The sequence below is a fragment of the Astyanax mexicanus genome, chromosome 14, assembly GCF_023375975.1.
Source record: "Astyanax mexicanus isolate ESR-SI-001 chromosome 14, AstMex3_surface, whole genome shotgun sequence".
Taxonomy (NCBI): Eukaryota; Metazoa; Chordata; class Actinopteri; order Characiformes; family Acestrorhamphidae; genus Astyanax; species Astyanax mexicanus.
The window spans coordinates 1,005,055-1,031,215 of record NC_064421.1 but is presented as its reverse complement, the minus strand read 5'-3'; the positions used below and the strand labels follow the sequence as shown (position 1 = coordinate 1,031,215).

The 26,161-nt window shown below is 41.4% G+C and overlaps 1 protein-coding gene across 11 annotated transcripts in view; it reads right to left on the bottom strand.

Annotated features, from left to right (window-relative positions):
* Positions 1–466: 466 nt before the first annotated feature.
* ralgapa1 (Ral GTPase activating protein catalytic subunit alpha 1) overlaps positions 467–26,161 on the bottom strand; it is a 178,118-nt gene continuing 152,423 nt past the window's right edge. For 7 of the 11 annotated variants that reach the window (XM_049464047.1, XM_049464051.1, XM_049464049.1 and 4 more), the window contains 3 exons: positions 10,559–10,683; positions 5,657–5,771; positions 467–4,062 (listed from right to left, as the gene is read on the bottom strand). In XM_049464047.1, coding sequence (XP_049320004.1) covers positions 3,978–4,062; positions 5,657–5,771; positions 10,559–10,683 — 325 coding nt within the window. In that variant the 3' untranslated portion in view covers positions 467–3,977. Of the gene's footprint in view, positions 4,063–5,656; positions 5,772–7,334; positions 7,366–10,558; positions 10,684–26,161 lie in introns of all 11 variants that reach the window. The other 4 variants (XM_049464050.1, XM_049464058.1, XM_049464057.1 and 1 more) reach the window with 2 other exon arrangements.

The following is a 26,161-nucleotide window of genomic DNA, read 5'->3' as shown; positions in this document are numbered from 1 at the left end:
TGTTTTTACACAAAGCAGAGCAAGAACTAACAAACCAACTAAACTTCTTTAATATATTTACATTCTACTAAAATACATTCATTTATAATCAGCATATATGCAGCTGAAACACTAGAGAACAGCCGAGTGCAAAATCCCAAATGATATTATCAACATTAACATTTTAATATTTTAACATTATTATAGTCATTATAGCTTTTAGAACACTTTTACTTTTACACTTTTAAAAGCTTGAGTAGATTCTACTTCAACTTCTACAGAAGTATTTTATTAAACACTAGTATCTATACTCTATTCTACCTACAGAGTAATGAATGGAGATACTCTTCATCTCTTTGGATGGTCCTCCAGCCCGGTGAAGTATTAATACTCTAAACTGGTAAATCAGTGTGTGAACTGGTCGTGCTGGTATTGGTATAAAGGGTTATAATATAGTGAGTTGTAATAAAGACACGTTGCTCGTTGATGTGATAAGAATACACTTTATTGTGATGGTGAATCTTCACGCCGCTCTGGCTCCTCCCCCTCATTTCAATATTACAAACGTATCCGTACTACAGTATGACAATATGGCGGCGTGTGTACATACGGCGGCGTAACACATGCGGTTAGTACTGGCGTCATGCAGTATTTGGTCAGCAGTAGCGTCCTTCATTTTTCCCCGCCCACTCTGATCGACCAATCGGGAACGACCTTTACGTACGTGACCTTTGGCGAAAAGGGGGTACTTTTTTTGGTACTTGTTCTAAAAGGAGGTGTACTAGAACTTGTTCTGGAACTTGTACTCGTTTTGGATCCTGTACTTGTCCTAAAAAGTTCAGTGGTTTAGAAATTCATTATTATTCATTATTTGCACTAGACCTGAAACGTGTACTTTTTCTAAAAAGAGTGTACGTTTTCTGGAACTTGTACTTGTCCTGGACCCTGAACTTGTCCTAAAACCTGCATTGGTTTTAAAAATCATAATTGCACTAGACCTAGAACTGGTACTTGCACTATTCTTCACTTGTTCTTGTCCTTTAAACTTCGTACTTCTTCCTGGACTTGTTCTAATTTCTGTACTTGCTCTAAAATCGGGGGCGCTACAGAAACAGCACAGTTGTTTGAGTCTCTGTAGAAGCGCATGTGAATTTTCTTTTGCTAGCTGATGATTTGAGTACAAAGTGTTTTAAATCCTCGTAGTAACTTAGGAGAACTCCAGTAAAAATTTACTTTTAGTGCAGTAAAACATAATAAAGAGTTCTTATCTGTGATGAATAGCTCACCTCCGCTCTCCTGCAGCTTTCTGAGATCTAGAAATTTTGTGCTTTTTGCCCAGAACTTTTTACAGTGGCCACTTTGGGGCATATTTTGCCCCAATAAATTACTTTTTACACCGTTATCCAGCTCAAAGTAGCTCCACACCTCCTTACTAAAATCCGGAGAGTCCTGACATTTAAAACGTAATAAAAGTCAGGGCTCTCCAGATTCTACCAATCAGGTGTGGAGCTACTTTGAGCCTAAATAACGGTGTAAAAAGTGATTTATTGGGGCAAAATATGCCGTTTGTAAAGATTGTTTGGGCAAAAAGCACAAAAATACTGGATCTCGAAAAGCTGCTGGAGAGCGGAGGTGAGCTATTCTCCAAAAATGAGTACTTTCATGTTTTACTACAGCAAAAATCAATTTTACACCAGAGTTCTACTTTAACAACATACGCTGAGTACGGAAAGCAGGACCGTTCGGTTGCATTTGCATTAGAATGCTTACGTGATTTACGTTTCTGTCCTAAAAAAATTACTCTATAAACTTAATTATCTCACATATATAGTACAAATACACAAATCTCAGCCGTGACGCACCGAAAGTCGATCAGAGTGGAGGAAAAACCGGACGAAACATTTACCGTTTTGTTCCAAGAGGCTCGAGGTTCATTAAAAACGTCTGCTTGCACTAATTTTTTGGCTGATTTTTAAATACTGTTAAATATGTACACAGACCAGATACTGTTCATACACTATACACATCCTTTAAATATGCATATATTTCATATTTATATATATATTTATATACACACATGATCATTAGGAGTGAAAAAAAGCAAAAAAAAAACAGGGTGTTTCTGTATAACAGAACATATTAACAAAAACAGCAAAAACGAAAAAAAAAAAGACATTCTAAATCAGGTGAAAATTGATTTTACAATCATGAGCGTGATCCAAAATTAAATATATACACATAATTCTACGCGAGAAAGTTTGTGCATGTGATCTGATGATGCGAGCGTAAATATAACAGTATATAAATACAGATCCTCTACAGAGACACATTTTTGTAGCGTATTTTAATACTGAATTACTTTTTTTTTACTTACTGAATTTAACAGGCTGGAAAAAATAAATTGTAAAATGTGGCATGTACAAAAGTTATGGCACATTTAATATGTTTTTAGAATCTATTCATCCGTGTTTAATTCAGTAAGTAAATAAAATTGTGTGTAAAATGTGCCGAAAAATTTAATGTAGAGGATTAATCCGTTTTATTACAGCATGTCACATGACCAGGGGTGCACAGACTTTTTCACGGGACAGTATTTTATATATATATATATATTTATACGTATAAATGAAAGCAGTAGTGTTTGTTTGTTTGTGTCTCAGAATACAATAATACATCACTTTAGTGTTAAAAAATAAACCCAAACATCATAAGTGTAACAGGAGGAAGTGATGGCGTTCCACCATTAGCTCAGCGCACAGCACCGACCAATCAGAGCGAAGAGCTTCAGCAACTCTGGATCTTTAGCACTTTTAGAGGGAGGAGTAACAGCAAAAGGACCACCCACCTGATGACATCATTGTCCACATTAGTCCACAGTGTCCAAACACTTCTGCTCTTCTTCTGTCCTAATGTGTTATACAGCTGTCTGTCTGTCTGTGACTAAAACTAGTACAAGAACTTGGACTTGTTCTAGGACTTGTGTTAGAAACATGTATACCTATTCTATTGTACTTTAGTACTTTTTTTAAATTGTAGCTAAAATAGGTATTTGTTCTTAAACTCGTACTTGTCCTAAAAGATGCACTGGTCTTTGGAACTCATTTTAAATAGACTTGGAACTTGCACTTCATTCTGGACTTGTTCTACTGTCTGTACAGATATTCTTTTCTTGCACTTTGTCTGTGTGTAACTCTTCTGGAACTCGTACTTGCCCTAAAAGCTTATTTTTGACTTGTTTTGGAACCTGAACATGTTCTAGAATTTGTACTTGTAGATGTTCTGTAACTCTTGCTAGTTCCAGGCCCTGAACTTTTCCTAAAACACATTCGTTTGGATTTCATATTTGCACTAGACCTGGAACTCAGACTGTTTTTAAAATACATACTAAATCCTAGTTCTAGGATCTGTGCTTGTCATAAAAACTTACATTTGATTTATACTTATCCTTGTTCTAGTGTTTGTAGTTGTCCTTAAAACTTGTCCCTGTTCTCATGTATTTGTTTTGAAACTTGTTCTAGGGTTTGTACTTGTCCTAAAAACTTGCAATTGTTTTAGGAGTTGTACTTGTTTTAAAAATCCGTACTTATCCTTGGTCTAGGGTCTGAACTTGTCCTTAAACTTTTCTTTGTTCTGGAACTTGTACTTATACTGAAATACATATTTTTGACAGCATTTTTAAGAATCTTTCTTTTCCTTTTTTTATCCCCAGCTCTCTGGATCAGTCCTGAAGGGATGGAGTCAGACATTACTGTGGATTATTATGACATCACGTGTGGGTGTGGCCATGGAAGTGGGCGGGGTTATCTGCAGAGAAAGTCGATGGAGTGGTGTTTCCAGTAGTGCTGAGGGAGTGCTTGTGCAGGAGTGTGTCGGAGTGTGAGCGTGTATACGTGGCACAGGTGAGGTCAGGTGAGCTCAGGTAAGGTCATGTGACGTCAGGTCAGGTCTTATTGGCCGATCCGGACGAGCGGCGGAGCTTCATGGACATGCGGCTCTTGCTAGCCCGAGGAGACATGGGCGAGGCTAAGTCGCTGGCGTCGGGAGGAGCGCTGGGGTTTTCGGCCTGGCTCTCGTGGGAGGAGCCTGCGGGGGGGAGAGACAACCATTAGAGCCCCCCCTCACCCAGTATAGTACCAGTATACCCAGTATAACCAGTATAGAACCAGCAGAGACACAGAAACACAGGTAAGTACTAACTCTACCCACTTCTACAGGCGGGGACACGGGGAAAGTGTTTTAAAGGAGCCACATCCAAAAAATTGTGTTTTCTAAATTAATTTAAATACATTATTTTAACTCAATTCAGTACTAATTCATAGTTCTGTTCATTTAAAGGAGAACTCTGCTGTTAAATAGACTTGTGTTGTAGTTAACCATGATCACAAGTACAAACTTGTTTTCTCAAGTAGCCTACCTTCGTTCTCCCCCAGTATTCCAAAATATATCACTTTTAGCTAATGCTCCCAACAAGTCACGGTGCTAGCAATAGGGGCATAAAATTGATTAAAGTAGCTCTGTCCCGCTTATTGGTAGAGTTCTGAAGTCCCATATTTTAAACGTACTAAATCGTACTAAACATGCTTGTCATTATTGTAAACATAATCGTGATTTAATTTCGAGATGGAAATGCCGGAGAACTACCTGAGGGTACTGTGTTTAAAAAACTGTTTTTAAAAAAGTTCCTCCTTTTCCAGTGCCTCGTTTTAAATGTCAAGTGCAAAGATAAGTTTATATTCGAAACAACAATGCTAATTTTTTAAGAGTTCAGAAATTAATAATAGGTGGAATAACCCTGATAATTATTTTTTATCACAGCTTTTATACGTCTTGGCATGTTCTCCTCCACCAGTCTTACACAATACTTTTGGGTGACCTTATGCCTTACTACTAAAATTCATAAGTTTACAGTCAATCTCTAGACTTGAACTTCATTAAAAAACCTCTGGAATATAATCAAGAGGAAGATGGATGATCACAAACCATCAAACCACCAAACTGAACTGCTTGAATTTTTGCACCAGGAGTAAAGCAGCATAAAGTTATCCAAAAGCAGTGTGTAAGACTGGTGGAGGAGAACATGATGCCAAGATGAATGTAAGTCTGTTTGGAGCAAGTAAGTGCTGTATTTGGGAGTGAAGAAGGGCTGTTCAACAAACTTTTGTACTCTTTATCATGTTTCACTTCAACCCAAGATCATGTTGTGCTGTATAAATAATTATAAATAATTTATAATTTATTTAACGTAAAATCTAGCTTATTGTTTTTATTTTTAAAATTTACACTGTTGTATTGTAGCTGCACTGTACACTGTATCAAAGTGTTAGATCTTTAGTTTTCCCATAAAAAAGGATCTAAAATATTTATAAAAAAAAGTTATTGGGTGCTTTATGTAAGGATACATTTGTTTCTGACAGATTTCTGTAATTTGCAGGAAACACTAAAAGGCTAAAACAGCAGCAGCAGCAGCAGGTGTCTGATCACCCTGCAGTCGCCCTGCCTGTGCCATCCTGAGTGATGCCCGCTGTGCCAGCGATCACGCGAGAGCTCAGCGCGAGAGGAACTGATGCTAATCAACGCTCACTAACCACACCTCCTACCACTGCGGGGGGGGCGGGGCAGTTACAGCAGTGCACTACAGGGGCAGGGGGGGACTGCATTTACCCCAGTGTTAGCGTACCATTCACAGCTAGCGTGAAACACCTTCCGCTTCAGGCCCTTCCCCTTTACCTTCATCAGCCCCGCCCTCTCTAACGGGGGGGCAGGGAGGAGGAGGAACATCACTCCATCCCTCTCTTAGGAGGAGAGAACAGAGAAACGACAGAATATATAACGACAGACAGTTATAGAGACAAAGATGCAGGAGGAGTGATAGAGGGAGAGGGGGTGATAGGGGGTGAGATGGTGAGAGAGACGGAGACGGGGTGATGGATGGAGAGGGGGATGATAGGGGGAGTGATGGAGAGTGGGGTGATGGAGGGAGAGATGGAGAGGGGGGATAGAGGGAGAGATGGAGAGGGGGGATAGAGGGAGAGATGGAGAGGGGGGTGATGGAGGGAGAGATGGAGAGGGGTGATGGAGGGAGAGATGGAGAGGGGGATGATAAGGGGAGTGATGGAGAGTGGGGTGATGGAGGGAGAGATGGAGGAGGGAGAGATGGAGAGGGGTGATGGAGAGGGGGGTGATGGAGGGAGAGATGGAGAAGGGGGATAGAGGGAGAGATGGAGAGGGGGTGATGGAGGGAGAGATGGAGAAAGGGGATTAAGGGAGAGATGGAGAAGGGGGATAGAGGGAGAGATGGAGAGGGGGGTGATGGAGGGAGAGATGGAGAGGGGGGATAGAGGGAGAGATGGAGAGGGGGGTGATGGATGGAGAGATGGAGAGGGGGAGTGATGGAGAGTGGGGTGATGGAGGGAGAGATGGAGAGGGGGGATGGAGGGAGAGATGGAGAGGGGGGATAGAGGGAGAGATGGAGGGAGAGGGGGTGATAGAGGGTGAGATGAAGAAGGGGGGGTGAGAGGAGTGATAGAGGAAGAGGGGGTGATAGGGGGAGTAATAGAGAACAGTGATAGAGAGTATAGTGATGGAGAGGGGAGTGATAAATGAGAGATGGAAGAATAGAGAGAGGGATAAAGAGACAATAAAAAATGGAACCCATTTGTTTTTAACATGTGTAAATATATAAAGAAATAAGCAAATACATAAAAATACTAAATAAACAAATAAAATAAAAGTGTATTTCTATTAAGAACTGAATTAAAAAGCCCTTTTTTATGTGTCCAAATGTTTATGGACACCCCCCTGTTTGATCTGCTTTGATATCTATCAGATTTCACCAAATTAACACACATTAAATTGACCTAAATCAGGATTTAAAATATCAGATTGGATGTGTTTTAAACCTGTGTCTTGATTAATGTAAAAGATCTGATTTAAGCCACTTTTACCCGAGTGAGTGTGAACACAGCTATAGAGCACTGAGTGATACAGATAACCCTGAACACACCTTTATACTGATATATATGAGTTTAACACAATCAGACACACAGAGAGAGAGACAGACGGGTGTCGGGTGAGGCTAACACTTTGTGAATGTGGTGATGATGATGATGATGGCGGTTCATGCGAAGATTGAGGAAGAGTGAGAGAGTGATGGTGAGTAATAGTGAGTAGTAGTGATTGAGAGAGTGATAAAGGAGTGCTGGGCTGGGTCACTGTTAGTGTGTTACTGTATCAGTGCTGCGCATGCAGACGGACTCAACACACCGAGTTAGTGTGTGTGTGTGTGAGTGTGAACTGGGGTTAGAATAGTGAGAAAAGCAGCCTGGTGATCGGGGGTCTCTGTGGGGGGGTCTTACCTTCAGATACACACAAGTGTAAAATTATCATCTAAAGAAAAAACAACCCAAAAACAACAAAAAACAAACAAAAACAGAATCATGATCATTCAGGGTTAGGAAAGTGACAGGAGTGCGACACACACTCATACTCTCTCACACACACACACACACACTCACACTCATACTCTCACACACACACTCTCTCACTCTTTTGGATTCTCTGCCTGAGACCGACCCAAATATCTCTATTCATTACTCTGTAGGTAGAAGTATAGATACTAGTTTTAAAATTAAAGTATCAACTCAAGCTTTTTACTCTGGTGTAAAAATTACTTTTAGTGTATTTATAACATGATCGAGTAATAACAACTATAGGACTCTGTGGCATGACCTAAACTTTTGTTCTTAATGTCTTTATTTTTTCCCCTTACATTACTTTTACTTTTATACTTAAAGGAGTTTTGAAACCAGTACTTTAACACTTTTAACTAAAGTAGAACTCTGGTGTAAAATTTAATTTTAATTTTAGTGTATTAAAACTTTGAGAAAAAGCTTTCTGAGATCCAGTATTTTCTGCTCTTTACCCAAACAGGCTTTAGAATGAGTGATATATGAGTTTTACCCTGCAGATAAATTTCTCTTTTTCCACCGTTATCCAGCTCAAAGCTCTAAAACTGCACTAAAAGCGTATTAACAGCCACTATTTACATCCCATAGCGTAGGTAAATCTTTGGGCGCTGCTATCTTCATTTTAAGTCAAAATAAGTCAACTGTTGAGCACAAGAATGTATAAGTAGAGGATAGTTTTGAGCAGACTGCAAAATTAATTTCTTGGAAATGCATGAATTCCAGCTGTTGCTGAAAAAAATATCTGGTTGCTGTCGAGATTTACCTAGCTATGGGATGTATACAGCGGTTTTAATGAGCTTTTAGTGCAATTTTTAAGCTCTAAATGCCTTGTTTTAAATGTCAGGGCTCTCCGGATTCTACCAATGAGAAGTGTGGAGCTACTTTGAGCTGAATAACGGTGTAAAAAGTGATTTATCTGCAGGGTAAAATATGCCTCATATCACTCATTCTAAAGCCTGTTTGGGCAAAGAGCAGAAAATACTGGATGTCACAAAACTGCAGGAGAGCAGAGGAGAGATATTCAACACAGATAACAACTTTTTATCATATTTTATTACACTAAAAGTAATTTTTACACCAGAGTTCTACTTTAAGTAAAAGGGTAAAAGTACTGGTTATAAAACTACTTAAAGTATAAAACTAAAAGTAATGTAAGGGGAAAAAATAAAGACATTAAGAACAAAAGCTTAGGCCACGCCCACAGAGTCCTATAGTGCACTACACCCCCCCTCCCCAAAACACATTTTACTAGTTCAGATAACTGTGTGAAAATGTAAACATAATTACTCCAGTAAAGTATAGATAACCTACTTAATTACACTACTTAAGTATAAATGTATTTTTACTTTGTAATTACAGTTCTAACTCTACTTTACTTAAACAATGTTGGGTTTAAATCGGGCTCATAATGACCAGGCTTAAGTTTTTTAGGCCACACACACACACACACACACAGCAGTAATCAATGATAGTAAGTGTGTTGGGTCTGAGAAACAGCTAGACGAATTCAAAAGTGAGAGCAGCATCAGCAGCCGGAGTCCGAGATAGTGTAGAGTAAACGATGGAGAAGCAGAAGAAACATAATTTACTGTACTCTCTCTCTCTCTCAGACTCCGGCTGCTGATGGAGAAACAGCATGACCTACTGTACTGTACTCTCTCTCTCTCTCTCTCTCTCTCTCAGACTCCGGCTGCTGATGGAGAAACAGTATGATCTACTCTACTCTCTCTCGGACTGCAGATATTTGGATATGCATTAAGGTTAAATATATATTTAGAGCTCTGATTAGTAAAATACTAAAAAAGGTTGTGAAAAATGTATAAGTCATGGTTCTAATTTAGTAATTGATTTTAGTAAGTTTTTGATTATTAAAAACTATTATTAAAAGTTCTGATCTTGTTTTACTTTACTTGAATTACAGTGAAAGGGGAACACCACCGTATATTATAACATTGTCAAATCTATTCTCAAATTACAATCATTCTTTTTCTCATTGTATTATTAAATAATATAATAATTTTATCACCCAGTCCCGGCCGTTTCTCAGATCCAAAGCATTGATTCATTGATTAATCGATCAGAAGCAGTTCCTTCGCACAGATATGATCACATGATCCGGTGTGATGAAGAGGTCACTCAGGTCAGCAGTGATCAGGAGATATCTGGATTAATTTGGTAATAATTCAGAGTTTGGAACAGTTGGAATTTAAAAGTGGATAAAATCTGATCATGTTCAGATTAGGGGTTTTATCCTGATGCTGCTGCAGGAGTGAATCCTTCATCAGAAGCGCGTGTGTGAATCCCAGGTGTGTGTGTGTGTGTGTGTGTGTGTGAGGGGAGGGAATATAGTGAAACACTTGACACTTATCAGTCTGCTGATGAAAACAGTGTGAGTGTGTTTACAGTTTACAGAACAACAAAAAACAAAAACTAGCAAAACAAAACTGTCAGCATGGGGGCGGGGTTTAAAGAAAAATAAGTCTGAGGCTGATTGGCTGAAAAGAGTGACTGTGAGGTTGCTTCTAATTGGCTAAGAGCGAATAGGTTAATTGTTTAGGAGGGAGATGTTGATAGTGATTGGTTGGGAGGGAGATACTGACATTAATTGAGAGGGGAGAAATTGACAGTGATTGGCTGAGAGAGATGATGCTGATTGCCTGAAAATGAGATGTTGACAGTGATTGGCTGATAAGGAAATATTGATTATTGGCTTAGAGTGAGCTGTTGATGCTAATTGGCTGAGAGGGAAATGATGCTGCTTGGCTAAGAGGGGAGGTGTTGACAGTGATTGGTTGAGAAGGGAGATGTTGACTGTGATTGGTTGAGACGGGGATGTTGACTGATTGGTTGGGAGGGAGGAAGATGTTGATGCTGATTGGTTGAGAGGGAGATGTTGATAGTGATTTGCTGGGAGGGAGATGTTGATCGTGATTGGTCGGGAGGGAGGGAGTTGTTGATTGTGATTGGTTGGGGAGGATATGTTGACTGTGATTGGTTGGGAGGGAGATGTTGATAGTGATTGGTGGGGAGGGAGGGAGATGTTGACTGTGATTGGTTGGGAGGGAGATGTTGATTGTGATTGGTTGGGAGGTGGTTGAAAGGTGGGCGTGTACCTGTTTCGGAGGGCATGGGCTGGAACGGTGCTGGGCAGAACAGCCGGGCTGCGTAATCCTCGAAGGTGCTGGACTCCAGGTGATGCTGGACGATGGTCTCCAGGTACCGCGCTCTCTCCTCATAGCTGAGTACACGGGTCAAGGGTCAAAACTCCATGTATGGGCAGTATGAGTTTATTCACGCAGTAAAAGTTAATGATAATATTAGAATACATACAAATAACATTTATAGTAGTCCTACAGTCCCCCAGTCATACAGTTTTGTAGCCCTAAATTCCTGCAGTCCCCCAGTCCTAGAGTCCCATCTCCTAGTCTTCCAGTCCTACAGTCTCTGACACTCCAAGTCCTACAGTTCAACTGTCCTACAGTCCTCAAGTCCTAGAGTCCCCTCTTCTTTAGTTGCCCAGTCCTACCCTCCCCCAAAGGACTACAGTCTGTCCTACACTTCTAGTCCTCAAGTCCTATATTAGTACAGTCATAGGGCATTTTCACACCAGCACTGTTTGGTTCGGTTAAAAACGAACTCTGGACCGTTTGTAACTTTAGTGCGGTTCGATTGAGCAGGTTTGAAAACAGTAATCGCACTCGGGTACCAAGTACCAAACGAACTCTGGAGCGGTTCGCTTGTGGTGAGAAAGTGATCTGGTCTCGATCGGATCCAGCTATTAAATATAGTCCATTTATTTGAGCTAAACGGCTGATAAGTCGCAGTCTAAACTGATATATTAGCCAGCTAACGCAAATTACCACAGCTAAGAACAAACGCTGTGTCCGTGCGCGCGCCGTCTGCGCTGCATTCACTGCTCACAGCCGCGTGTCTCTGTTTATTATGTATAAATCTGCGCTGCACGTAGAAACACTGTTTAAAAGTGCAACGTTTCAGCGTTCAGTGTAAAAACACATATATGCGCTGGAACACAGAATCTTCTTGCTATATTTACTTTTTTGTATATGTATATTTACTTCCACGCCAGACCACGCTCTGACCAATCACAGGACACAGCCTGCTTGCGTGTTTATTGGTGCGCATTTTGGTGCGTTTACATTTAGCCTGTGTGAAACCAGACTAAACAGAGGGAGAAAACGCTCTAAGTAAACAAACTCATCAACTGATTCGGACCAGAGAAACAAACAACAGGTGTGAAAACGCCCCTAGAGTCCTCTGTCCTTCAGTTGCCCGGTACAACAGTCTCTGATACTCACCCAGTCCTACAGTTCCTTTGTCCTACAGTTTCCAAGTTCTAAACTCTCCCAATTCTACACTTACCCAGTTCTATAGTCCCCCAGTCCTACACTCCCAAAGACCTACAGCCTAAGACTTATAGTACAACAGTCTCTGACACTCGCCCAATCCTGCAGTCCCCAAATTCACTCCCCCAGTCTTATAGTCCCACAATTCCCACTCCTACTTTCATTCAGTCCTATAATTTCTCAGTCCTCAGTTCCCAAGTTCTAAACTTTCCCAATACTACGATCCCAATTCCTTCAGTTCCCCAGTCCTACAGCCCTACAATCCCCAAGTCGTATAGTCCCACAGTTCCAGTCCCCTAGTCCTATAATCTTATAGTCCTACAGTCCCGAGTCATACAGTTCCACAGTCCTACACTCCTGTAGTCCTGAAGTCCTATATTCAAACAGTCCTACAGTCTTCCAGTCCTAGAGTCCCCTCTCCTTCAGTTGTCCAGTCCTACACTCCCAAAGGCCTACAGTCTGAGACTTACAGTCCAACAGTCTCTGAAAGTCCCCCAGTCCTACAGTTCTTCTGTCCTACAGTCCCCAAGTTCTACACTCCTCCAGTACTACACCCCCCAATCCTACAGTTCCCAATACTACACACCCACAGACCTATACTGCCCAGTCCTATAGTTCTCCAGTTCCTGTGTCCCACAGTTCCACTGTCCTACATTCCTGAAGTCCTATATTCACAGTCCTACAGTCTTCCAGTCCTAGAGTCCCCTCTCCTTCCGTTGTCCAGTCCTACCCTCCCAAAGGCCTACAGTCTGAGACTTACAGTCCAACAGTCTCTGAAACTCCACCAGTCCTACAGTCCCAAATACTACACACCTATAGACCTATACTACCCCAGTCCTATAGTCCTCCAGTTCCTAAAGTTCCACAGTTCTACACTCCTATAGCCCTTAAATCCTATATTCACAGTCATACAGTCTTTCAGTCCTAGAGTCCCCTCTCCACCTTCCAGTCCTAAACTCCTAAAGGCCTACAGTCTGAGACTTACAGTCTAACACTCAATCAGTCCTACAGTCCCCAAGTTCTAAACTCTTCCATTACTACACACCCCAAGTCCTTTAGTCCCCCAGGCCTAGAGCCCTACACTGTCCCAGTCCTATAGTCACACAGTCCCCCAGGCCTAGATCCCTACACTGTCCCAGTCCTATAGTCACACAGTCCCCCAGGCCTAGAGCCCTACACTGTCCCAGTCCTATAGTCACACAGTTCCACAGTCCTATACTACTATATTCTCAAGCTTTATATTCACAGTCCTACAGTCTCTCAATAAAACAATCCCACTCTCCAACAGGTGCTACAGACCCCAGTTTCTCAGTCATACAGGTCCATTGGGTCCTCCAGTCCACCTCGCTCCAAGTTTTAATCTCCCTCAAACCTACACCTTCAGTCCTACAGTGTCCAAGTCCTTCAGTCTTACACTGTCCTATAGTCCCCCAGTCCTACACTCTCCCACACTTACAATCCACCAGTTCTACAATCTCCTACTCTCTGTAAGTCCTTTAGTCCTATAATTCCTCAGTCCACCTGTCCTATAACTCTTACAGGTCCTGCTCCCCCAGTCCTCCAGTTCCCAAGTTCTTCAGTTCTATAGTCCCAGAGTCTGAGTCTGACAGTCATACACAGATTTATATCAGTACACAAATACAAGCACCGAAACTCACACAGAGAGAGGTCTACTTTGTTCAGAGTGAACCGAGAGGAAGCGTCTAAACAGTGTGTGTGTGTGTAGCAGGGTATTATGGGCTGTCAGTGGTACAGACGGAGACGGAGAGTAAGAATAGGATCTCTGTGTCTCTGTGATTGGGTTAGGAGGAGTGATGGTGGTGTGTAAATGGAGCGGATTGGATTAGGCTGTGTGTATGGGTTTAAAACGTGGGGATTGTGTTAATGGTGGGGATGTGATTATACCGGACCTCCGTACGAGCTTTACTGCGTTCATAACTCAGTCAGCAGCTCAATTCAATTCACTTCAATTCAGCTTTATTTATACTGCACTTCTCACAACACGTCGTCCCCAAGCAGCGTTACCGAGGGACGCACAGCGATAACCCGCGTCCCAGCGGAGAACCGGGTCAAGAACCACGGCCCGAGAACAGCACGGAGAACAGAGAGCACCACGGAGAACCAGCCGAAAGAGGAGTTTTAGTGTTAAGACAAGTAGGAAGATTTGAGAGTTTGGAGGACAGGAGTGCTTTAAAGGATGTGTAGTGCATGGACGAGGGGAGTTTTAGAGGATCTGGAATAAGGGACTATGGGATAGAGGGTCTGAAGAATAGGGCAGTTTTAGAGAATCTGGAATGAGGGGCTGGGGGGATAGAAGATCTAGAGTACAAGGATGGGGGAGTTTTAGAGGATCTGGAGAGAGAATCTGGAGAACAAGGATGTTGGAGTTTTGGAGGATCTGGAATAAGGGGCTGAAGGAATAGATTGTCTGGAGATTAGGGGGGATTTTAAGGATCTGGAATGAGGGGCAGGGGAATAAAGGGTCTGCAGAATGGGGGGGGGGGTTTAGAGGATCTGAAATGAGGGGCTGGAGGAATAGAGGACTTTTAGAAGATCTGGAATAAGGGGGAAGGACAGAAGTTTAAAGAGGATCTGGGGGACAAAGATGGGGGAGTTTTAGAGGATCTGGGGAACAAAGATGGGGGAGTTTCAGAGGATCTGGAATAAGGAGCTAGAGAACAAGGACAGGGGGGTTTTAGAAGATCTAGAATAAAGTTTAGAGGATCTAGGATGAGGGGCTGGGGAATAGAGTGTCTGAAGAATGGGGAGTTTTAGAGGATCTGGAGAACAAGGACGAGGAAGTTTGAGAGGATCTGGAATAAGGGGCTGGGGGATAGAGGGCCTGAAGAATAGGGGAGTTTTAGAGGATCTGGAATGAGGGGATGAAGGAATAGAGGATCTAAAAAAGAGTAGTTTCAGAGGATCAGGAATAAAGGGCTAGAGGATATAAGATCTAAAAATAGGGGAGTTTTAGAGGATCTGGAATGAGGGGGAATAGGGGATAGAGGGTCTGAAAAATGGAAGAGTTTTAGAGGATCTGGAATAAATTGTTAGGGGTGTAGGATCTAAAGAATAGGGGAGTTTTAGAGGATCTGGGGTGAGGGTTATGGGTTATGGGGGAGTTTTAGAGGATTTAGCTCCCATGCAGACACAGCTACATATACAGTGTCAGGCAGTGAGAAGACGTGCAAGTGTGTGTGTGTGTGTGAGAGAGAGAGAGTGTGTTTCTACAGGGGGTTACACACTCCTGCTGATCACTGGTTTGCCTTTTCCTGTCTCCAGCAGACCCAGTTCCTGCCAGAGGGACACACACACACACACACACAATGTGTGTGACGTGGTTTTGGTGTGAGACGGGTGCTGCCCTGTGGTTCTGAAGCTGTGCTGGGTCTGGGATCAGCGGGACTGTAGAGAGCTGTTAGTGTGTGTCGGTGTGAACGCTGCTCTCGCGCTGCGAAAAACTGAGCTCTGTGTATGAAGTACTAATACAATAACTTACAACAAATACACAAAACTTTACCCATTTCAATTAAAGCTTTTTAAAGACAAAATTAACACACTGATTTCAAACAACTCAAACACTTTACACTCAGTGTAACAAACCCTCATATACAGATATTATATATAAATATATATAGAGCTCTGTAAAAAAAAAAAAAAAAAGCTCAAAATTGATTTTCTCCATCAATGAACTGAAACACAAAGATATGTAGACCAAATTTCCACAACTTTTCCAAAACTTTTTTTTTTCTTCTAGAACTTATCCAGACCTGGAAATTACTATTTTCAAATCTCTCAGTCCCTCCATCTATACATACCACCATCCATCACAGACAGATGAAGAGATGAATGTAAAGAACAGATTGATTGGATCAGCTATCAGATGCCAGGAGTTTTTAGTGAACTGGTAAAATCTGCTTTTAGCTACAGAACAGCAGTAGTGAGCTGGAATTCACTACAGGAAACACTAAAACTCACTAAAGCTCACTGGAGTCACTAAATCATTTTAAACATTTAATATCTAACCACCTTCAGACAGACTGTTCCTGTTTTATTTAATATTATTTATTTTATTTTTTTTATTTTATTTTTGTTCTTCTCTTAGTCCTCTATTATTATTATTATTATTATGTTTTTTTTTTATTGTATCATTGCTTTTTAACTTATTTTCATTTTCTTCTATTATTTGTATTACTATTATTTATTTTTTATTATTGCTTTTAGATATTTTTAGTTCATTTATTTGTATTTTTTTTATTGTATTATGTAAAAGTTAAAAATGATGAGTTTCTTTGATTTTACCAAATTAAAATCCTCTGGAATATAATAATATATAAGAGGAAGATGGATGATCACAAACCATCAAACCACCAAACTGAACTGCTTGAATTTTTACACCAGGAGTAAAGCAGCATAAAGTTATCCAAAAGCAGTGTGTAAGACTGGTGGAGGAGAACATGATGCCAAGATGCATGAAAAAACTGTGATTAAAAACCAACCAGGGTTATTCCACCAAATATTGATTATTTCTGAACTCTTAAAACTTTATGAATATGAACTTGTTTTCTTTGCATTATTTGAGGTCTGAAAGCTCTGCATCTTTTTTGTTATTTCAGTCATTTCTCATTTTCTGTAAATAAATGCTCTAAATGAGAATATTTTTATTTGTAATTTGGGAGAAATGTTGTCTGTAGTTTATAGAATAAAACAACAATGTTCATTTTACTCAAACATAAACCTATAAATAGCAAAATCAGAGAAACTGAATCAGAAATTAAATAAATTGGCAGCTTTAAATCACTGTAAAGGACGTATCACTATAAATAAGTATATGGTTAAGTAATGGGGCATGATGACCCCTGACCTGACCCTTAACTCCTCGCACACGTAACAGCGACAGAAAAAGAGAGAGAGAGAGAGAGAGATATAAATAGAGACAGTATAAGTGAGAAAAAGAGAGAGAGGTAGAGATGTAGATAGACAGATAGAGAGGTAGAGCACCGCTGTGTTTTTTAATGGTCTCTCGGCCCTGAGATGAGCCCGTGATGTCGCCCCGCTCCCTGCCCTCGTCACCAAGCAACAAATCCTCTCCTCTGTTGACTCCTGATGCTCTTTGTGTGGCACAAAGCGCGAGAGAAGAGGGCAAAAAGGGGAAAAACAGGGTTTTATGGCTCTTTTTGCATCCAGCGTTCACCCAAATAACCCGCCCAGCGCCAACTGTAATTGAAATTTTTCTGAAATGGGCGGCGTATTTTTTTTTTTGACGGCTTGTTAAAAGAAGAAAGTCCTTAAAGAGAGTGCAGCAGGTTTTACCATAAAGAGAGAAAGAGGAGCGAGGGATGAAAAGCAGCTTCTTTTGTGCATTACCAGAAACTCATTTTCCCCACGGATGAAAGGCGGCGGCAGGAGGAGGAGGGAAAAGAGAGAGAGAGAGAGGAGCGCTCCCCGCCGGGTTTTTCATTGTCGCGGCGCTCGGCTCCCGGGATGAAGAGGAAAGAGAGAAATTGCTGCTGAAGAGAGACGGGCGCGAGAGCTTGTTAGCACATTAGGAGCGCGAAAGCAGCGCCGCGGCGACCCGAACCCCCCGGACCAGAACCAACCGCCAGCCTGTTGACCCACCGAACCACCATATCGCCGCTGTCCAATGAAAAACGCTTATCTCCATTTTTGCCAATTTTTAGTTTACTACATAATCAATCAATCAATCAATCAATCAGTCAACCTTATTTTCACTCGGGAACAAACATTGAGGGTGACCCTCATTAACAATGTTGCCAAGCATTTACAACATCAAAGAGATTGAAAGCATTTAATAATAAAATAGTGAAAAATAATAAAAATAATAAAATAAGTACTAATTTTAAATCTTAAAATCTTATAATCTGAACAGACAAACTGTTATATAAACTGTTCCGAAATTTCCTGATGAACGGACCAATAGAAACTCTTCAAAAGGACCTCTCAAAATAAACTCTAACTTTTACATTGACTTCCTCTGAAAGTTTACAAGGTTTTTTCTCTCTCTCCTGTAAAGTTGCTGTTGAGGAGATAAGTGTTTTTCACTGGACAGCGACAATATGTACTCCACCCATACACCTCCACCCTCAGTAACTCCATCACTACTGCTCCAATATCCAGGGTTCATACACCAACGCTTTTAACCAATACATTTCCTTGACTTTTTCATGACTTTTCCAGGCCTTCAAATTTTCATGATCATACAACCTGCAGACATGGAAAATAAAACCAAAAATCAACTAAAACTATATTTAAAATTGATTATACTGAGTTATACTAAAAAGAATCTAATAAAAATGTTGATGCACAATCTTCAATGTGTGTCAGATCCAGAGAGCTGCATTGTGTAGAGTTAAATTACTGAATTAACTCGGAGCTGATTGATGTATTTGATGTATTTGTAGCTCAAAATTGATTTTCTCCATCAATGAACTGAAACACAAAGATATGTAGAACAAATTTCCACAACTTTTCCAAAACTTTTTTTTTTCTTCTAAAACGTATCCAGACCTGGAAATTACTATTTTCAAATCTCTCAGTCCCTCCATCTACACATACCACCATCCATCACAGACAGATGAAGAGATGAATGTAAAGAACAGATTGATTGGATCAGCTATCAGATTCCAGGAGTTTTTAGTGAACTGGTAAAATCTGCTTTTAGCTACAGAACAGCAGCAGTGAGCTGGAATTATTCACTACAGGAAACACTAAAACTCACTAAAGCTCACTGGAGTCACTAAATCATTTTAAACATTTAATATCTAACCACCTTCAGACAGACTGTTCCTGTTTTATTTAATATTATTTATTTTAATTTTTTTTATTTTATTTTAGTTCTTCTCTTAGTCCTCTATTATTATTATTATTATTATTATGTTTTTTTTTATTGTATCATTGCTTTTTAACTTATTTTCATTTTCTTCTATTATTTTTATTACTATTATTTATTTTTTATTATTGCTTTTAGATATTTTTAGTTCATTTATTTGTATTTTTTTATTGTATTATGTAAAAGTTAGTTTTAGCTTACTTTTAACTAATTTCTGTTGTATTAATGTTATCTTCTTTTAATCAAAATTTCTTATATAGGATTTTTTATAATTATTATTATTATAATAAAGATGGAGAGGGACGGAGAGATGGAAAGGGATGGAGAGGGACGGAGAGATGGAGAGGGACAGAGAGATGGAGAGGGACGGAGAGGGACTGAGAGATGGAGAGGGATGGAGAGGGACGGAGAGATGGAGAGGGACAGAGAGATGGAGAGGGACGGAGAGGGACTGAGAGATGGAGAGGGATGGAGAGGGACGGAGAGATGGAGAGGGACAGAGAGATGGAGAGGGACGGAGAGGGACTGAGAGATGGAGAGGGACGGAGAGATGGAGAGGGATGGAGAGGGACGGAGAGATGGAGAGGGACGGAGAGGGACTGAGAGATGGAGTGAGACGGAGAGATGGAGAGAGACGGAGAGATGGAGAGGGACGGAGAGATGGAGAGAGACGGAGAGATGGAGAGGGACGGAGAGATGGAGAGGGACAGAGAGATGGAGAGGGACAGAGAGGGACAGAGAGATGGAGAGGGACGGAGAGGGACTGAGAGATGGAGAGGGATGGAGAGGGACTGAGAGATGGAGAGGGACGGAGAGATGGAGAGGGATGGAGAGGGACGGAGAGATGGAGAGGGACGGAGAGGGACTGAGAGATGGAGTGAGACGGAGAGATGGAGAGAGACGGAGAGATGGAGAGGGACGGAGAGATGGAGAGAGACGGAGAGATGGAGAGGGACGGAGAGATGGAGAGGGACAGAGAGATGGAGAGGGACGGAGAGGGACAGAGAGATGGAGAGGGACGGAGAGGGACTGAGAGATGGAGAGGGATGGAGAGGGACGGAGAGATGGAGAGGGACGGAGAGATGGAGAGGGATGGAGAGGGACGGAGAGATGGAGAGGGACGGAGAGGGACTGAGAGATGGAGTGAGACGGAGAGATGGAGAGAGACGGAGAGATGGAGAGGGACGGAGAGATGGAGAGAGACGGAGAGATGGAGAGGGACGGAGAGATGGAGAGGGACGGAGAGATGTAGAGAGACGGAGAGATGGAGAGGGACGGAGAGATGGAGAGGGATGGGGAGGGACTGAGAGATGGAGAGGGACGGAGAGACGGAGAGGGACGGAGAGATGGAGAGGGATGGAGAGCTGGAGAGATGGATAGGGACTAATGTCTCCGTCCCTTCATCTCTTGATCTGTCTCCATCTCTTCCATCTTTCACTTCCTCCATCTCTCTCTCCATCTCATTCAATTCATCTCTGTCCCTCTCAATCTCTCCATCCCTCTGTTTCTCGGTTCCTGTCTTTCTCTGGATACAGTCATCTCTCAGTCCCTCTAATCTTTGTCTGCTGTTTGTTTATTCACTTTTCAGTCCATCCATCCCCTCATCCCTCCATCTCTCAGTCCCTGTATGAGTACAGCTGGTGGGTTGGTGGGGTTTGATACACCAGTCTATCTCTTTAAATGGTGTGTGTTAAACAGATACAGAGAGGAGAAACGTGTTACAGTGTGAGACCACACACACACACACACACACACAGTGTTATTCCCCATCTACAACACCACACATTAACACAGGATGAAAACGAGGCTGAGGAAAGAGGGTGAGAAAACACACACACACACACACACACACACACACACACACACACACACACACACACAGCTGAGATCTCTGCAATAAAGGAGCAGCTAAAGTTGCTAAGAATGAATGAAAGTAAATAGGAACTAATTAGCGTGATGATATTTTCATAACGCTAATTGGGGGCTGTTTGGTTTTAGCGATTATTAGCAAAATTAGCATGTATTACTCAGTGCACCAGTTCTTATAACACACACACACACACACACACACACACACACACACACTACACAAACACACTCCCAGCCCTGTGTGTGTATGACAGTACTGGCAGCTGTAAAAAGGAAACGAGTGAAGGATGTGTTTCACCCCAGAGACCCCCTGGAACCCCTCCACCAACCCCCTGCTGGAGCTCACACACACACACACACACACACACACACACACACACACACACACACACACACACACACACACACACACACACACACACACACACACACACACACACACACACACACACACACACTTCATCATTATGGTTTTAGTCTTTTGGTTATTATTAGTTTTAGTCAAAGAAAACAAACATTTTAGTCTAGATTTAGTTCAATGAATTTTAGTCATTTAAAAAGTATGTATTCCTTTTTTTTATAATTTTTTAAATATATTTTTTCTATTTTATATTTGTTTTGTTATTTTGAGATTATTTACTGCTACCAGTGTTGTGCCAAATTCAGCACCCCTGCCAGGAAAAGCACCACAGACACAGACAAAGTCTTCTTGGCTTCTTTAACTTTACTTAGAAAATGAAACATTTTCAACAACTATCTTGTGCAACCTTATCTACTGACTTGCCACAAAGAGGAGGTATAGATCCCTCCCTCAGAAGAGGTCTGGTGGCTAATCTTGCTGTGTACTGTTGTCTGAGGTTCTCAACCAACAAAGCTCACGTGGGGGTTGAAGGGTGAGGGGTGGAGCCGGTTCTATGCACGTTTTCTTATTGTGATGTCACATTAAGGGAGGAGCCAAATGGCCCATAGAAGCTTAAGATTCACAGAAAACGAATGGATGTTTTTTTTTTTGGTGATTGTAGTGTTTATAGTGATTATAATGGCAGAAACACGCAAGAAGAAATATATAAAAACACAAAAAGTGAGTTTAAAGAATATTTCGCTAACAAAAGCACTATAAACTGAGGTGCAATTCAACAGGGGTGCTCAAACTTTTGCGAACGACTGTACCTGAACCTCAACTGCAGAGAGGAAAGAAAACAAGAAAATCGAGAGAGAGAGCGAAAGACAAGAGAGAAAGAGAGAAATGATCAGATAAATAATCTGATTATTGGAGTTTTACTGAGTCTAATTACAGAAATGTGTGTGTGCCCCGGAGTGCAGCGTAATCAGATTATTACCATCTGATTCCCAGAGATACCAACGAGACCCTGAGAGTGATTTCATTACAGAGCCACAGCCCCATCATTACACACACACACACACACACACACACACAATACACACATTACACTCGCACACTCATATATACAGAGGAGATGAGGGCTGAGATAGCACAGGCTAATGCACTGTCGCCTGGGGCTCTCTCACACACACACACACACACACTTGTGCTATTAATCTCCTCTCAGGCTGATCTGGGTGTGTGAGTGTGTGTGGTGGGTGGTTGAAGGTGGCTGCCACCGTTTATCCCGTTTACCCATCGCCACTGCTGCCACTAACCCTGCCACTGACCCAGCGACAGGTCCTACGTGTCGTACCACACGCAGACGCTGCTAATGCTAATGCTAATGCTATCAGGGGATGGGCAGCACACACGTACACACTGCCATTAATATAAAGGTGTGCCCGCCGCCAGCTGCCCACCTGCACCCACATTACTCTCACCTTCAACATAACCTGATTACATAGAGCTGAAGAGAGGCGGGGCAACAACAGCTGCTGTCACAACTATTAAACACACCAATACAATATACAAGTTCACGTGTGTGAAAAATGAAAATAGAAAGGTTGGAGAATGAAAGTGAAACACCTGGTTTTAGAGCACAATAATTGATTGTGGTGACGGACAGTTCTGGTGGAAACAGGAGAGTTGAGGTGCACATTGAATTCTGCATGATTTGATCAGCCGTGGTTTTATGTTTTTTGGATACAATCCAGGTTATCACCCGAACATCCCTTTCAGACAGCTTCCTCTTACAGCGTCCACAGTTAATCCTGTTGGATGTGGTTGGTGCTTCTTGGTGGTGTGCTGACATTACCCTGGATACCGTGGCTCTTGATGCATCACAAAGACTTGCTGTCTTGGTCACAGATGCTCCAGCAAGACGTGCACCAACAATTTGTCCTCTTTTGAACTCTGGTATGTCTCCCATAATGTTGTGTGTATTGTAATATTTAGAGCAGAACTGTGCTCTTACCCTGCTAATTGAACCTTCACACTCTGCTCTTACTGGTGCAATGTGCAATTAATGAAGATTGAACACCAGGCTGCTCCAATTTAGCCATGAAACCTAAAATCCCACACTAAAATGATGACAGGTGTTTCAGTTTCATTGTCCAAACCCTGTATGCTTTATGCTTCTTGAATTATTAAACTGAGATAAGGACAAGGTGAGATTTTTGTGTCAAATGTGGTGCCTTCGTAGGTCCATGTAAAATATTGTGAGTTACAACTAAATACTAAATACTTTTAATTAGGAATCATTAATCTAACTCAGACTAAAACTGTACTTTGGTTTGGATCAAACTGAAAAGTCTGAAAGTTCAGGTGTAAAATCCCCTCAGTATTGAGTCTACAGTGATCAAGACTCTAAATCTGAGATCTTCAGTCCACAAACACTAAAACTGAACTCCTCGGGGGGAAAAACCCTGTTTTTACCCCTCCTCCCCGAGCCGGAGGGGGTCCGCACAGCGCTAACACCCCCCCCCCCCCCCCCCCTCGCCGTGTCCCTGCAGGACGGGGACGTGGAGGGACATCGTTAGATGTGTTTAGAAAGGACAGGTTTGAGTTTCACACTCGCTGGGAACTCCACCCCCTATTGATAACGTAATTAAGCAGGAAGAAATAATTATTATTGACACACACTTGTCATAATAACGGAAACCCCTGATTAATATGTCTAACTGTTCCTACAAACACACGGCAAAAAGAGAGCAGCACATTTTTACCACCTTTAACCCATTTCACTCATTTTTTAATTAATCGAGTGCTCCTTATGTATGAATTCTACCAGTCAGCAAGCACCGGGGCTGGAGTAGCATTAGCATAAGCCGCTAACCTCGCTTGCAATTTCCCCGTTCTGTGGTGAGTATTGTCGGTCTGTAGCCTGCTGCTAATCTTGGCTAGCACTGCTGGAGCAGCATTAGCATTACCCGCATTAGCATTAACTGCGCTCACTATTCCCGTATTCAGCGGGGAGTATTACTGGCTTTTATACAACAGTTAGTTCTGACCTCACAATCTGATTGGTTGAGAAGTGTTCTAGCCGTGCTGATATTTGTGATAACATCACGGCCTTCTGCACACTAAATCTATATCACTCCGCCGACGCGTTGCCAAGTAACGGTGTATTTATACACACAGTACAGTTTTCAATCATCACCTCCAGCAGCAGTAGCAGCGTTAGCTTAGCACAGGCTAGCGCTCAACCATGGCACAGTCACCCAAATCCTGCAGCGCTGACTCGTCTTTTGTGGAATAAAGAAAAGAAAAATACCTCGGCTAATGCCGTCTGAGAGCCAGAACGCTAACTTAACCAGCCAGGCTAGGCTAAGCTAAGTTAATGCTGAGCTAAAGCAAGCTACGCTAACCTAACCACAGTGCAGCCGGCTAGCTAAAACCACTAACACCACCCAGCAAAACAAGCAGAAATACTCAAATAATGCGCAGCGTTCACCTGAAGACGACTCCACGGAGCAGGAGAGGAGAGTATTAGCGTTATTTCACGCTCCTAACGTTACCATCTTCACTTATTCACAATTTTACTTTTAAGCTAACGGTGGTGGTGTTACTCTGTATAAACTACACACAGTTTTGTAGTTACAATTCTGTTACAGTTGTGGTGGAACTACTTTTTGGCAGAACGCACAGTCCATATTAAAGCATATTCATTCTGAATTTATTAAGTAGCACTGCTGGAGTGGCTAGCCGCTAATGCTACTGCTCTAGCCTTAGTGCTGGAGAAATTTGGTAATCTAAGCCTACTGTAAATAAGTGGAAGCGCTGCTTTACTCACCCAAATAAACAGTTTTCAGGAGAGAAATCTGTGCAGATTAACAACCGTTCATTTAATCTAAAAAAAAAAAGAAAATGTATTTTTTATTACAGTTTTGTTTACTAAGCTTAGCGTTACTTAACTTAGTTAGCTAAACTCCCCACCACCATGCAGTGGTGAGATCTGCTGAAATAGAAGGTCCTTATAGTGTCTCTTAAAAGGTGCTTTATAATGCGGAAAATACGTTACATAAAAAAAATGGTAATACTTATGGTAATATAATAACTTTCATTAATGTCATTAATTTTTAACTAATGATCAGTGTGTGGGAACAAAGCAGTAGTTCATCAGAATTTGAATATTAACAAATGCTCACACATGACACTTATTTATCAGCATGAATATTCATATTAAAAATGTTAGCACATCATTAGCTCATCAAAATTTTAACATTAATAAATCACTAGTTAATATGAATTTTAAACCAGGCAAATGTTTATCAATTGAAGTTCACGTTATTCAGAAATGTGATAGCAACTTTTTTAGTTTCTAAAAATGTGAAAAATAGCAATAATTTATCATTAATTAATGGTATATTAATAAAAAAGGTTATTATAAAGTGTTAACAAAAAAAAAATATATATATATGTTTTTAATTAAATGTAAAGGAAACGGTAGTTTGTGAATCACTTTAAAAGATGCTGTTTTTTCACAAATAAAATCACTGAACTAAAAATTTAATTAGATGAATGGAGAATAGCTCTTATATTTCTTTTATTTCATCGATTTATTTACCGTGATCTCACACTCTTGTGTTTTCTTGTGCGCATGTTTTGTTTTTATGTGGTGTTAAATGTTTCAAACAGAAAGGGTGCAATATAAATTAAATACTATATATATATTTTTATTCTTTTTACTACAATTACAGAATCGGCTGTAATAAACGCTGGTTTATATCTGCTGTAAATCTTGAAATTTATCTCAAATCCCTCGTTACCTCCTCCTCCAATCAGAGAGAGAGAAACAAATAAGAGAGATAAGGTAATTATCTGAGGCTCCGCCCCCCTTCCTTTCATCTGTTACTGCCATTTACAGCTTTGACACATCGCAATTAGTGAGTGTTACCAACCCCCCACCCCCCATTTTAGCCCCGCCCCCCACCTAGCCTAGCAATCTAGCGTAACTGGGACACAATGGGGGCTCTATTGTGGGAGCTGGCAGTGTGTGGCTGCTTCACCCATTAGGCTTTTGGCTACGAGTGTGTGTGTGTGTTAGAGAGAGAGTGTGTGTGTGTGTGTGTGTGTGTTGGAAAGAGTGTGTGTGTGAGAGAGTTGGGGAAAGCTAAAGAGAGAAAGAGAGAGAGAGAGAGTGACCCACTCTATCACACTCGGCCATATGCTGACCTCACACTCGCCCGGCCTTTATCTCTGCCAATCAGAAACACACACACACACACACACACACACACTACAACAC